At 65.5% G+C, this 14147-nt stretch overlaps 1 protein-coding gene across 2 annotated transcripts; it reads left to right on the top strand.

Moving 5' to 3' along the window:
- Window positions 1–1823: 1823 nt before the first annotated feature.
- Window positions 1824–14077, top strand: WNK4 (WNK lysine deficient protein kinase 4). Of its 2 annotated transcripts, none has more exons than XM_058820683.1 (20): window positions 1824–2295; window positions 6798–6970; window positions 7702–7922; window positions 7997–8154; window positions 8757–8845; window positions 8925–9144; window positions 9218–9548; window positions 9690–9820; window positions 9939–10006; window positions 10087–10228; window positions 10321–10437; window positions 10513–10665; window positions 10919–10973; window positions 11112–11237; window positions 11350–11930; window positions 12260–12356; window positions 12434–12833; window positions 12947–13149; window positions 13584–13681; window positions 13763–14077. In XM_058820683.1, the coding sequence occupies exons 1-20, from the start codon at window positions 1861–1863 to the stop codon at window positions 13778–13780; spliced, it is 3816 nt and encodes a 1271-aa protein (XP_058676666.1). In that variant the 5' UTR covers window positions 1824–1860; the 3' UTR covers window positions 13781–14077. The 2 variants fall into 2 exon arrangements, with proteins under 2 accessions (XP_058676666.1, XP_058676667.1); XM_058820684.1 differs by having other exon boundaries at window positions 1825–2295; window positions 13760–14077.
- Window positions 14078–14147: the final 70 nt, after the last annotated feature.

Below are 14147 nucleotides of genomic sequence, written 5' to 3'. Positions count from 1 at the left end.
ATTTCCTCTCCTGTCTGCAGGGGCCTCACTGGACTGGAACACTCCCCTGCTCCTCTGGGATCTTCCAAGGCATCTTGTTTCACGATGGAAACCCTTGATAAGGAGACAGGAGCCTGCCAGGGACCAAGCTGAGATCCCTGCCTGGCTCTGTGTCTCCTGTTGGAGAGCTGGGGCTCCCTGCCAGCCTGGGCAGTACAGGGGACCCCTGGCAGGGACGTGTCCCCCTTTCTGGCCATGCTGAGGAGGTTCTGGGCAAGGCTCACCTGAACAGAGAGCGTTGTTTAACAGGGCTGAGTCAAACCTACAGCTCAAGAGTGACCCATGGCAGGGACAGTACAAGCACTGTGCCTGTGGCCTTTGGGCTCAGTGGCACCTGGTGCTGGACGTGGTTTCCAGCCAGTGCTGCTTGTTCAGCTGGGACCAAGCCCCTCACACGCTCCAAGGGTGCAGGGCTGAGTGGGGATGTGGTTGCTGCTCCCTGCTCACCAAGCAGAGGCATCACTCAAACTCCGGGCTGGGAAGGAGGTACCCAGCTCCTAGGGCAGGTCGGATGGGGGTAGCAGAGCAGAGATCGGTCAGGAACACTTCATTAAATGCTTGTCCTCCCTCTTGGCAGCGGGGATTTGCGGGGAGCAGCCGTGCGGGACGTGGGGCAGGTCGGCAGCCGCGGTCACCCCGCGGGTGCCAGCCTGGCGTTCAGGAGCCCGTGACCGCCTTCCCCTGCCCATCCACTCCTTAATGTTTCCGGTATCGTTGAGTAGAAACAATCTGACCTCAGGGAAAAGAAATCAGCGCTGGCCTCAATCGCTTTGTGTTTTGTGTAAACAGCCTCACCGGCAGAACAACCTTCTCCTTCAGCCTGGACAGACAACACGCTCTTGTCCGGCCGCTGGCTCCCGCGGGGCTGACACACACCTTCGGCTCTTCCTATTTGCCTGACCCTAATTTCAGGATCTCGGACCGTAGTGACCCCGAGCGGGGCAGCGTGAGGGGGAATTCGCGTCCCGGCAGCGGCACCAGAGGCAGAAACTCCGAGGAAATGTTGAAAGCAGGGACGTTCCTGCTCCGGCTGCGTCTGTCACAGCAGCCCCGGAGCCCCTCGGGGGCGGCGGCAGGGAACGGGCTGTCCTGCGGGGAGGGGACAGCGAGGAGCCCCGGGAGCCGGGTGGGCGCCGGGCGGTGTCCCCCGGCTGGGACGGGGCAGCCCGGGGGGACCGGGAGCGGTGCGGGGCGCTGCTCGCGGGCCCGGTGCGGTGCCCCTGCCAGGTACAGCGTCAGTGCGGTGCCCCTGCCCGGTGTGGGGCCGGTTTGGTGCCCCTGCCCGGTGTGGTGCCCCTGCCCGGTGCAGTGTCAGTACGGTGCCCCTGCCCGGTGCAGTGTCAGTGTGGTGCCCCTGTCCAGTGTGCTGCCCCTACCCGGTGCGATGCCCCTGCCCGGTTTGGTGCCCCTGCCCGGTGCCCCTGACAGGTACAGTGTCAGTGCGGTGCCCCTGCCCGGTGTGGGGCCGGTTTGGTGCCCCTGCCCGGTGTGGTGCCCCTGCCAGGTACAGTGTCAGTGCGGTGCCCCTGCTCGGTGCCCCTGCCCGATGCGGTGCCCCTGCGCTGTTCGCTGTCGGTGCGGTGCCCCTGCCCGGTGCGGTGTCGGTGCGGTGCCCCTGCCCGGTGCCCCTGCCCGGTGGCGCAGCGCGGCCGGGGGGCGGCGGTCGCTCGGAGGCGGGCCCGGGCGGGGCGGGGGCGGTGCCGCCGGGGCGGTGCCGGTGCCGGTGCCCGGACCGGGTCTCGGCGGTCGCTCCCGGTTGCGGGCTGGCGGAGGCCACGGGTGCGAAGCTCGGGAGCTGCCGCTCCCGCCGGGCTGGAGCCGATGCTGGCGGCCGAGCCCGCCGCTACCGGAGCCATGTCCCATCCCGAGGCGGAGCGGGCGGACGGCGGCTCCCCGCCGGAGCCGGGTCCGGGGCTCACCGGACGGGCCCCGCACCGTAACCGCAGCCGGCGGCCCTCGGGGCGCGATTCCCGACGGGCTTCCTCCCGCTTCAACCGGCGGAGCTCGGCCGAGCTGGAGCTGCTGGGGTACCCGGCACCGGACGGGGAGCGCGGGGTGTCTCCGCCGCCGGCCGCCGCCGGGCTCCGGGAACCGGAGGAGACGGAGAGCGAGGAGGTCGAGACGCGGGCGGTCGCCACCTCCCCCGACGGCCGCTTCCTCAAGTTCGACATCGAGATCGGCCGCGGCTCCTTCAAGACCGTCTACAAGGGGCTGGACACGGAAACCACGGTGGAGGTGGCGTGGTGCGAGCTGCAGGTACGGCCCCAGCCCGGGCCGGGGGCTCCGGACAGGCACCGGGACCCTCTGCCCCGCTGATTCCCTGCCCTGTGCAGCCCCCCCGGTCCTACCCTGCCTGGCTGCTGTGTGGGACTCGCGGGCACCTCCTGGGCACCCTCAATCTCCGCTTGTGCCCGTCCCTGTGGTGCCCCAGCAGCGGGCAGGGCACGGTGCGGGCTCCCCTCGCTGCCCTGCGCTGTGCCCATCACTGCCCGCGCCTCGGTGCCTCGTGGGTCCGCTGGCCCGGACCCAGAGCGCTGCTCGCTGCCGCCGCTCCTGGCCCTCCTGCTCATCACGTGCTCTTTTCCATTTGCTTTCTTGCTGCCTGCACCGTGGAGCATGCCAGGGTGCCCACGTTCTTGATGCCAGCCCCCGCTCTGGCACTTTACAGGTGGATCTGGGGCTGGGCATCCCACTGTGCTTCTGATGCTCAGCAGCTCGCAGCTTTCCCTCCAGGAGCACAGCAGTGCCCTCTCTGCGTGCCTGCTTGTGCTTGTGCTGGATCTTCCCCCCAAAGTTTGCTCCTATAGCCCTTGGTGTGCCCTGGGGCAGGTGCCTGCAGCGAGCTGGGGCTGGCTGTCAGCAGGGTACAACACGACCTCGGTGCCCTCTGCCTGCTTGACCTTGGCTGGAGTGCTGTACAGGGTCACCTGTGATGGTTTCTGTGGTGCTGCCAGGGGCTCTGTGCTTCCAGGTCTCTGAGGAGCATCCCCATCTCCTCTCTGCTGCCACTCTCCTCCATCTCTCTCCTTGGCTGTCCTGCTGTGCTGAGAGCGGTGGTGAGAGCGTTGCCTCCACAATGCCTTTGCCCCCTCAAGTGCTTTTGATGGGCCTGATCTTGTCCATGGAGGTGCCCAGGGAGATGTGTGGGGCTGCCTTTTCTCCTTGGAGCACCTTTTGGTGAAGTCCAAAGTCTCCCTCAGGCTCCTGACCCTGGGATGGCTGCTGTGGTGGGAAAGGTCCAAGTCCTTGTTGACACAGAAAAACGTGTCTTGCGAGTTTGTTGTCTTGTTCCCAAAAGCTCAGTGCACTTACAGGTGGCTGCCTGGGCTGGGTCCTCGGGGTGGCTGCAGCCCAGCAGAGCAAGAAGAGATCCTGAGAGACTGCTGGGTGGTTTCTAGAGGGCTCACTATGGCCTCTTAGTGAGGAAGGTGAAGGTTTGCCCCTCATCCCTTGGGTTGCAGAGTTCAGTTGCTGAGAGCTCAGTTCAGAGCCAGCTCAGTTCTGCCCTCACAAAGCCCCACAGCTCCATCCAAACACCCCTGAGCTCTCTTGAGTCCCTTCAGGTGGCAGCCACAGACTGGAACAGGCTCTCCTTGGCAAGCCCAGGCCCTTCATCCCTGGGTGAGTCAGCTGTCCCCAGCGCTGCGTGTCCCTCCCCGTGGGTCTCAGCCTCATGCCACAGCTGTGCCCCTCTGCCTGCCCTGGGGCCTGGCACACACAGCAGCTCCTGTTCCTGCTCCTCCCTGCCTGCAGGCACTGCTGGTGTCTCGGAGGGGCTGGGAGGGATGAGCCTGCCCCACTCAGGTGGAGGGGAACGGGGAGCTGGGCAGCAAAACGCTGCTGTGTCCCTGCCCAGCAGGAACACGCCGGCCCTGAGAGCCAGCAGGAGTGGCAGAAGCACTCACCTGTCCCCTGGGGGTGCTTGTGGAGAGGGTCCCCTGCCAGGGACCCTCCTGTGAGCCCCCCATGGTGCTGGGGACACCGGACCCCTCTGGGGGTCACTGCCAGAGCCAGGTCCCTGCCCCTGCCCTCCGCACCCAGGGCTTGGCTCCATTCCACTGACTGCTCTTTATGCAGTGTCTGTTGTACCCAAATCCCTGTCCCACAGGGGGCTGAGAGCACAGACACAGACATTTAGGAGTTTGTTGTTTTTCTTTTTCAGCAATCATGCAAAGAATTGCACACTGTGACACAAATACGGGATTTGGAACCACAAATAAAAATGGTTGTGGTTCTGCCATTTTAAAAATAGCTTTGTCCTGTGCACTTCACAGTTCTCCTTCTATTGCCTTTCAATTCCAAATGAGTACTTAACCTCAGGCCTGACCTGTTCTGCACCAGAGAACCTGGTTCAGCTGCTGTGATGGATCCCAGTCCCAAACCCCAGCTCTCCCTGCTGTCCTTGCCCTGACCTTCCCTCCTCAGAGCCTGCTGAAGCACAGCTTGCTTTTGCCTGTCTTCTGTCTCCCTGAGACCCTCAGGGGACCTGCCCATCCCTGTCCCCTGTCCTGAAGGCAGCGTCTGTCTGTCCCCAACTGTTTGTGCTTTCCAGCTTTAGCCTGGCACTATTTCTGTCCGAGGTGCTGCGGGTGCTGGGGAAGGAGGAAGTGGGGAGGAAACCAGAGGCCCAGAGTGGGGTCTGGCTGTAAATACCTGGCTGTGAGATTTTCCTGTGGAAACCCCTTGGGGTTCCCCAGGTGGGCAGGAGCAGCAGGCACTGCTGTGCCTGCCCTGGCTCTGGCACCCAGGTAAGCTCAGCCAGCAGCCCTGGGGCTGCAGGGCACGGGGAGGGCAGTGAGGAGCTGGCACCCAGTGCTGACAGAGAGCTGCCTCCTCTGGGGGGCTTGGGGGTCCCTGGGGCTGTGGATGTGGCTGGAGGGACAGTGCTGAGCACTGGCTCTGTGCCCCACCATGGTGTTGCTCTGAGTGCCAGTGCAGTGCCATGGGGCAGCCCTGTGAGTGCTGCAGAGGGCACAGAGCACTGCCAGGCTGGGCACAGCCTCCTGCTGCAGGGACAGCAGCCATCCCCACCCTCCCTTCTCCTGCAGCTGGCCTCAGCTCCTGGTGCTGGCTGTGCTGGGCTCCTCAGCAGCCAACTCCTGGCTCACAGGAGGGGCTGGATTGTTGCCACCATTGCCACCAGCTCCTCGTGGTCCCCGTGCCACCACCCCCAGCATCCTCCTCCGCCCTGTGTGGGTGCTGGAAGGAGAGGACACGGTGTGCCCATGCTGTGTGCCATGTCTGTGCTGGCAGCCCTGCCTGCCCTGCCCCTGCTGGTGCTGCTCCAGCCCAGGATGGGCTTTGATGCCCACATTTAACGGGGAGAGTATCAGCACAGGGCTGGGAGCTGCTGCCACTGGGGTCATGTGGAAGGAGCGATGCCAAGCGAGCCCAGCAGCCCTGGCACAGCCTTGCCTCCCCCAGACCTTACTCCGGGCACTCTGGGAGAGGTGGCCTTGTGCTGGAGCTGGGCATGGCACAGTGAGGGCTGTGCTGGCACAGCTGCTCCAGCTGGGGTCTGCTCTGGCTGAGCTGGGACAGCCCTGGCACCCATAACTTAACTCCCCATTTCACAGCCTCCTCATGCCCTTGCAGGCTTGTGGGGTGCAGTGAAGCCTCTGGACACCCCCAGTGGGTAGCAGAGGGCCGGAGGGGTGGTGGTGGCCGTGGCACTGGGCAGGGAAGCCGGTGTGTGCTGCTGGCCCTGCAGGGGTTCGGGTGCTGTTTTCCTCCTTCCCTATGAAAGGTCCCATTCATGCTGCTGCAGCAGGCTCAGGTTCTCCTCTGGGCTGAGCCTGTCCCTGAGCATGTATTAAATGTGGGGGGATTATGGAGCAGCTCCAGCCAAGCCTTGGGGCCGCCTGTGATGCAATGAAAATGTTACGAAAGCCGAGGGGATTGATGGCTGGTGGCCACTGGCCAAGGGGCCGAGGCAGCTCTGGCAGCTCTGCTGGGGCAGCTCCAGTTTCCTTGGCCTCTGAACGTGGGCTGGGCAGGGGTCCCAGCGTGGAGGCCCCCAGGCTGTGCAGCAGCTGAGCTCTGCAGGACCCCAGGCTGTGGTGGGGCTGTCACTGCTCCTGCTTCTCCTGCTCCTCCTGCCCAGGGCTGAGCCCTCCCTTGGGGCTGGAGCTGCCTCCTGCAGCCCTGCCCAGCCTGCTCCCCTCTCCCTGCACCCTGGAGCTGTGTCCCTCCAGCACGAGGGGCTGTCCCCTCCGCTGGCCCCTGCCCCAGCTGCAGTCAGCACCCTCGGCTTGTGTTTCCACTTTAATTAACTCGAGCAGGAGGAAGATGGAAAAACCTGGGCTGGAGCCTCCCCCGCCTGCTTTCCCCAACAAAGGCCTCATTGAGGCTGGCCCAGCACAGAGCCCAGGGCTGCTGCTGCCCCGCTGGGGGCAGAAGAGCCGTGGCCATGGTGTCTGCACAGGGCAGGGTGGCAGCAGCCTCTGCAGAGTCCCCAGGTGTCCCCTCCAGCTGCAGGATGGGGTTCCCTGTCCCCAGGCAGCTCCAGCTGGGGGCTGAGTGAGGGGAATGAGGGTGGGTGGGCTCAGCACAGGGCAATGGGGAACTGCTTGGGTGCACTCACCTAGAGTGGTGGGCTGGTGGAGGGACCAGGCCAGAGTGGCCCAAACCATGTGTGTGCCACTGTGCTGGGGCCACAAAAGCCTCCTCTGCCTTGTATGGGGTCATGAGGGTCTTTTGTGGCCCCTCACACAGCAGGATCCCCCGTGTGCCCCCCTCACCCCCCCCGGCTCCCACAGACACGGAAGCTGTCCAAGACGGAGCGGCAGCGGTTCAGCGAGGAGGTGGAGATGCTCAAGGGGCTGCAGCACCCCAACATCGTCCGCTTCTACGACTCCTGGAAGTCAACCATCAAAGGGCAGATCTGCATCGTGCTGGTCACGGAGCTCATGACGTCTGGCACCCTGAAAACGTGATTGGGGCGGGCAGGGGAGGGAGCAGGGTCTCTGCTCTTTGTTGTGGGGTCATCTGAATCCATCTGGCACCTTGAAAATGTGATTGGGGCGGGCAGGGGAGGGAGCGGGGTCTCTGCTCTTTGTTGTGGGGTCATCTGAATCCATCTGGCACCTTGAAAATGTGATTGGGGCGGGCAGGGGAGGGAGCGGGGTCTCTGCTCTTTGTTGTGGGGTCATCTGGGTCTGGATGGCGATGGGAGGAGGGTGGGCTGGAGCCAAGGCTGGGCCACGAAGCTGAGCCCCACAGGTCTGAGTCCTGTGGGTCCCTGGCAGGTGTTTGAGGTCCTGTTGGTCCCAGACAGGTATTTGAGGTCCTGTTGGTCCCATGCAGGTACTTGAAGCCCTGTTGGTCCCTGGTGGGTATTTGAAGCCCTCTTTGCCCCAGACATGTATTTGAGGCCCTGTTGGTTCCGGACAAGTATTTGAAACTCTGTTGGTCCCAGGCAGGTATTTGAGGCCCTGGTGGGTATTGGAGGCCCTGTTGGTCCCTGGCAGGTATTTTGAAGCCCTGTTGGTCCCTGACAGGTATTTGAGGCCCTGTTGGGTATTTGAGGCCCTCTTGGTCCTAGGCAGGTATTTGAAGCCCTGGTGGGTATTTGAGGCCCTGTTGGTCCCTGGCAGGTATTTGAGGCCCTGGTGGGTATTTGAGGCCCTGTTGGGTATTTGAGGCCCTGTTGGTCCCTGGCAGGTATCTGAAGCGCTTTAAGGAGATGAAGCTGAAGGTGCTGCAGCGCTGGAGCCGGCAGATCCTCAAGGGTTTGCATTTCCTGCACACTCGCTCGCCCCCCATCATCCACCGTGACCTCAAGTGTGACAACATCTTCATCACGGGCCCCACGGGCTCCGTCAAGATCGGGGACTTGGGCCTGGCCACGCTCAAGAGAGCCTCCTTTGCCAAGAGTGTGATAGGTGGGGGCTCCTGGGGGCTCTGGGGGCTGCAGGGGTGGGCAATGTGGGGGTGCTGAGCTCCCCTGCTCCCCCAGGCACCCCCGAGTTCATGGCCCCCGAGATGTACGAGGAGAAGTACGACGAGGCCGTGGACGTGTACGCCTTTGGGATGTGCATGCTGGAGATGGCCACCTCGGAGTACCCCTACTCTGAGTGCCAGAACGCCGCCCAGATCTACCGCAAGGTCACCTCGGTGAGGCCCGGCCCCAGCTGGGGGGTGCTGCCATGGTCAGCTGCCCATTCTTGGGGGGGACCACAGCCCTGTGTGTGTGTCACTGTGCTGGGGCCACAGAAGCCTCCTCTGCATTGGGTCTTTGTGGCCCCCTGTGCTTGGCAGGACCCCCTGTGTGCCCTCCTCACACCCTCACTGTTTCCCAGCTCCCCACTGGAGCTGCCAGGCCTTGCTGCTGATGAAATGTGTCACTGTGTGGGTTGTGTGAACAGCTAAAGGCAGTGAGGGGTTGCTCTGCCAGGCCATGGAGCTGTGGCTGGTGGTGGTGGTGGTGGGGCATGGCTTGGCCAGACCCCACATCCCTGGCGCTGCACCAGTGTGTTAATGGGGTGGAACGGGAGCAGTCTGCTCAGTCACCCTGGCTTTGGGCACTGCAGCTGCCCTGACCGGTCCTGGCCAGCTCCTGCCTGTTGAGGTGGAAACTCTGAGCCCTGGGGCATCCTGGCCACATGCAGGCACACGTGGCCTGGCCACAGGGGCCATGCAGAGCTCGTGTGGCCCTGGGCTGGTTGTCCCCTGGGCCCTGGGCTGGCACAGGAGGTGCTCACTGTCACTACCCCCAGGGCCTGAAGCCCAGCAGCTTCTACAAGGTGAAGGTGCCCGAGCTGAAGGAGATCATCGAGGGCTGCATCCGCATGGACAAGAACGAGAGGTGGGGGCAGAGCAGGGTCCGGGTGGCAGGGCAGGGTCTCCCCTGGCCCCGAGCCCACTCTGAGCCTTGCCCTCTGCAGGTACACCATCCAGGACCTGCTGGAGCATTCCTTCTTCCAGGAGGACACCGGGGTGCACGTGGAGCTGGCTGAGGAGGATGATGGAGTCAAGTCTGGGCTCAAGCTCTGGCTGCGCATGGACGACACGAAGAAGCTGCACGGCAAATACAAGGACAACAACGCCATCGAGTTCCTCTTTGAGCTCTACAAGGACGTGGCAGAGGAGGTGGCTCAGGAGATGGTGGGTACAGACCTGGGGGAGCCCTGGGGTGCTGTGAGGTCCCCACACATGTGACAATCTCCCTCCTGTGCAGGTGGTGCTGGGCTTTGTCTGTGAGGCTGACTACAAGCTGGTGGCCAAGGCGGTGCGGGACCGTGTGGTGGCCATCAAGCGCAAGAGGGAGAAGCTGAAGCGTGCCCAGGGCGCTCCATCTCCCGCAGAGCCAGAGCAGCCGCCAGGCGTCCTGCGCCTCCTGGAGGAGCTCAAATCCCCGCTGCCACCTGGCGGCCCCACGCCCACCCCGGCCACCCCCGGCTCTGGGGACTCTGCCTTCAGCAGCACCTTCCCCCTGGAGCCCGAGGAGCCCGAGGCTGACCAGCACCAGCACTTCACCTACCGCCACACCAGCTACTCCTCGGCCACCTGTGCGTAGGCACCGAGGGGGCACAGCCGGGTGGGCAGCAGGGCTGAGAGGGGGTCCATCAGCTTCTCCCACCCCACAGCCCTTCCCCAGCTGCCCAGCCAGGGGTGGGACTGCCTTGCTTCATGCCAGCTCTCCTCCACAGCCGACTGTGAGACCGATGGGTACCTGAGCTCCTCTGGCTTCCTGGACTCTCCAGACCTGGCCCATCACAGCTTTGTGGCTGTGGACCCCACCAGCCCTCCCCCCAGCCGGCCTGTGCGCTGCTTCCCCACGGTGAGCACAGGGTCAGGGGGGCTCAGGGGGGCTCAGGGCAGCTGTGGCACCAGTTCAGCCCAGCTGTGGCACCAGTTCAGCCCAGCTGTGGCACCAGCTCACCCCTCCTCTCCTGCAGAGCATCGCCGTGCAGCTGCCCACAGACCATTTGCCCCCTGCCAGTGGTTTCTCCTCCTCGGTGGACAGGTGAGGCTGGGGGAGCTGGACAGGGAGGGTGGTGCTTGGGAATGGCCGTGCTGATGCTCTGGAGCTGGGGATTCCTGCAGCTACACCTCGGATGTGGCGTCAGGCATGAGTGATGGCTATGAGGGGCTGTCAGCCAGCGAGCAGAGCACCAAGCTGCCCCCCAAGAGAGCCTCGGGGAAGCTGCTGCGGCGCCGAGCCCGCTCCAGGCTGCGCATCACCAACGTGAGTGCCACCAGAGCCAGGCTGGGGACAGGCAGGGGACGGGCAGGGCCGGGTGGGTTTTCCTGGGCTTGATCCAGCCCTGCCACCCACAGATCTCCGACAAGAACGACCGAGTGGTGGAGTGCCAGCTGCAGACCTACAACAACAAGATGGTGACCTTCAAGTTCGACCTGGATGGGGACAACCCCGAGGAAATTGCAGCCGCCATGGTGAGAGCAGGGGGAGGGTGAAGGTGGGCTGTGCCTGGCTGGGCTGGGCGCTGATGGACCCCTGCACACCCTCAGGTGCACAATGAGTTCATCCTCAAGTCGGAGAGGGAGAGTTTCATCAGCCGCATCCGGGACATCATCCACCGCGTGGAGACCCTGCTGCGCAAGGACCGCGGTGGCACCGAGCTGCCCAAGGGCCCCGAGGCTGACAGTGCTCTGGGCAGCCCTGTGAGTGCCAGCCTGGGGAAGCTGCTGCTGCTGCTGGGCATGGCTTGGGGTGCTGCCTGGCCCCAGGGAGTGCGGGGTGGGTTGGGGTGCAGGGTCCTCCTGTGGTCACTTGGCCGCTCCTGTGACAAGTCAAGGTGTTCCCCAGCACAGAGGAGATTCCAGCTCCTGTCCCCAGGGTGGGGCCAGTGGGGGCTTGGCACAGCTTGGTTGGGGCCTCTGCCCCAGTGCTGGGCTCAGCTCACCCTTCTCACAGGTGGACCTGCAGCTGCAGGGGCTCTCGCGCTCCATCTCCTCATCCTCACTCAGTGGTACGTCTGTGCCCCTCTGCTGGCCCTTCCTCTCTCCCCCAGCCCCATGCAGGGCAGGTGATGGCCTCAGCCGAGCCCTGAGGGTCTCAAAGGACACGTCCTGCCCTGGCTGAGGCTGGCTGTCACCCTGTGCCACAGACCTGAGCTGCACCAGCCCCAGCCTGTCTGTGCAGCCCCCTGTGCTGCCGCTGCTGAGCCGCTCCCCGTCAGACACCAACCTGGGCAGCCCTGTGGAGCCCCCGGTGCCACTGGGGTCGCCCTCAGGTACTAGTGCTGGCAGAGTGGGCGTGTTCATTGCCCTGGGGGGTGCCAGCTGCTCCCCTGGGCAGGGCCAGGAGGGGCCCTGGGGCTGCTCCTGATGCTCCTCTCCCTGCAGGCCCAGCACAGACCTGGCCCCTCGTCTCCATGGCTCCCTCCTGGCTCACGTCGTCACCAGCAGTGACACCAACGCTGACCCCCCAGGGGACCCCAGGGGCGCCTGTCCCCCCAGCCCTGCCCCAAGCCCTCCTGTCCCCCCAGCCTGTGCCCACACCCCCTGTTCCCTGTGAGCCCAGCAGTCCCCTGAGCCCCGCTGTGACCAGCACACCCTTGTCCCCCACTGCTCCCCTCCTGTCCCTGGCCAATGTCTTCTCCCTGGCAGTGATGACCGTGGCCCACACTGTCTCCTCCATTGCCAGCTCAGGTGGGCACCTGTACCCACCCCTGCTGCCACGGCCACAGAGTCTTGCCCTGGGTGCCCCACGCTTTGTGTACCCTGACCCCACCAGCACAGACAAGCCAGTCCCACCTGGCAGTGGGACCCCAGAGTCAGTGGCAGCTGCTGTCCCCACTGCTGGGGTGCCCATACCATTCCTTCCCTTGGCACCAGCCCCAGGGTGCCCCCCGGGCAGCGAGGCCGTGGGGAGCCCTGTGCAGCTGCTGAGCACATCCACAGCTGGGAGTGCAGAGGGCAGCACGGTGAGTGTGGGTGCACAGGGGCTGTCCAGCAGGGCTGGGTGCTCGCTGCAGATGCTGCACTGGGGTGGGATGGAGCCTTGTGGCTTGTGGAGCCACTGGGATGCAGGGAGGGCTGAGAGGGTGGCAGATCCCAGGGCACACAGGGGAGGACAGGAGATGTGGTGGGACATGGGGTGGGGCTGCTGATGGTGCTCAGTGCCCACAGGGGAGGACAGGAGATGCGGCAGGACGGGGGGTGGAGCTGCTGATGGTGCTCAGTGCCCACAGGGGAGGACAGGAGATGCGGCAGGACGGGGGGTGGAGCTGCTGATGTACTCAGGTGCCCACAGGTGCTGCCCGGTGCCCCCAAGCCCAGCCACTCTCTGATCATCTCGGAGGCACCAGCCTCCGGCGTGCCCAAGGCGCAGCTCTCGCCCATCAATGAAGGTAAGGAGGGGCAGGGCAGAGGCTGTGCCAGGGCACCGCAATGCCCCTGTGCCCACCGCTGCCCCTGTCCCCAGCAGAAGCCAAGCCGCAGGTGCTGGGCCGGTTCCAGGTGGTGCCGGCCAAGGACCTGGGGCCGGGCAGCAGTGAAGGGGAGCAGCCCGGCCCGGAGCCGGCAGCGAGCGCCTCCCCGCCTCCCGCCGTGCCCGACACGAGCCGCAGCTCCAGCAGCGACTCGGACGCGGCACCGGAGGCACCCAAGGCCGAGGAGGTGCCGGCCGAGGGCGGCTCCGCGCCCGCTGCGCCCGCGGGGAGCGACCCCGGGGAGGGCCCTGGGGAAGAGAGCGCGGAGAATGTGCCGCAGGCCATGCTGAGCCAGGTGTGGCTGAGCTACTCCCGCAGCCTCTCCTACGTGAGCAGCGACGACACCGAGAGCGAGGACGAGGAGATCTGGGAGGAGCTGCAGAACCTGCGCCAGAAGTGAGCAGGGGTGGCCGCACCTGGGAGCCCACGCGTGTTCCCAGCGAGCCCGTGGGGACCTCGCTGTCCCTTCCCCAGCCCCGCCGCCACCTCCTCTCCTCTCCTCTCCGCAGGCACCTGGCGGAGGTGCAGCTGCTGCAGAGCGCTCAGAAGAAGGAGATCGAGGAGCTGTACCTGCGCATGGGGAAGCAGCCGCCGCTGGGCATCGTGTCCCCCGCTGCCATGCTGTCCGGCCGCCAGCGCCGCCTCTCCAAGGGCAGCTTCAACCCCTCCCGCCGCAACAGCCTGCAGCGCCTGGAGCTGGCACCGCCCGCAGGTACCGGCACCGCTCCCGTTCCCCGCTCCCCGTTCACCGCCGGGCAGGGTGGGGCGGCAGGGCAGGGACCCCGGGCTGAGCGGGGCTGCAGGGCAGGGCTGCGGGTGAGCGGCACGGCCCCGTTCCACACGGGGCAGGGCTCCGGGTGAGCGGCACGGCCCCGTTCCCCACCGGGCAGGGCTGCGGGTGAGCGGCACGGCCCCGTTCCACACGGGGCAGGGCTCCGGGTGAGCGGCACGGCCCCGTTCCCCACCGGGCAGGGCTCCGGGTGAGCGGCACGGCCCCGTTCCCCACCGGGCAGGGCTCCGGGTGAGCGGCACGGCCCCGTTCCACACCGGGCAGGGCTCCGGGGGAGCGGCACGGCCCCGTTCCACACCGGGCACGGCCCCGGTTGAGCTGCCCAGCCCGGTGCCCTCACCGTGCCATCCCCGCAGGCATCATGCGCCGCAACTCGCTGAGCGGCAGCAGCACGGGCTCGCAGGAGCAGCGCCTCAACAAGGGCGTGACCTTCGCCGACGACATCGGGCGCATGGTAAGGGACACGGGCGGGTCCCGCGGGGATCCCGTGGCGTTCCTGCGCCTCTCGGCTCACGGCTGCTTCTCTCCCCAGTAGCCGGCTGGCCAGGAATGACCCCATGAACTACCTCATCCAAGTGCCTGCTGCCCTCGGCGGGCAGAGCCAGCCCTGCAGAGCCCGCGCTGCCCTCGGCTGTGGGGCTGGCCTGTCCCCAGGGCTCTGCCCGCTGTCCTCGGCCCCTCTGCGGGAGGACACGAGCGAGGTGTGTCCGTGCTTGGTGGCTGGAAGGAGCTGAGCCCCCCCTGAGGACCCCCAGCCCCGCACCGACCCCGCCTTCAGCTCCCGGCGGCCCTCCCGGATCCGGGAGCACTTTGTTATGAAGATGTGGCGTTGGAAAAGCGTTTTCATAAACGTGGATTGAATACAAACTGGCTCTGCGTGTGTCTGTCGGGCAGGACGCGTGGCTGCTTGCCTCACTGTG

This window comes from Ammospiza caudacuta, chromosome 27 (genome assembly GCF_027887145.1).
Source record: "Ammospiza caudacuta isolate bAmmCau1 chromosome 27, bAmmCau1.pri, whole genome shotgun sequence".
NCBI lineage: Eukaryota > Metazoa > Chordata > Aves > Passeriformes > Passerellidae > Ammospiza > Ammospiza caudacuta.
Note: the sequence above shows the minus strand (reverse complement) of the source record. Positions and strands in the feature narration are given on the sequence as shown.

Bases quoted from the DNA above. Each gene is read 5' to 3' on its own strand.
- WNK4 (XM_058820683.1), top strand. From the start codon at position 1,861: ATGCTGGCGGCCGAGCCCGCCGCTACCGGAGCCATGTCCCATCCCGAG. The intron at 9,549-9,689 runs GTGCGTAGGCAC...TCTCCTCCACAG, and splicing joins CAGCTACTCCTCGGCCACCT to CCGACTGTGAGACCGATGGG. The intron at 13,150-13,583 runs GTACCGGCACCG...CCATCCCCGCAG, and splicing joins GGAGCTGGCACCGCCCGCAG to GCATCATGCGCCGCAACTCG.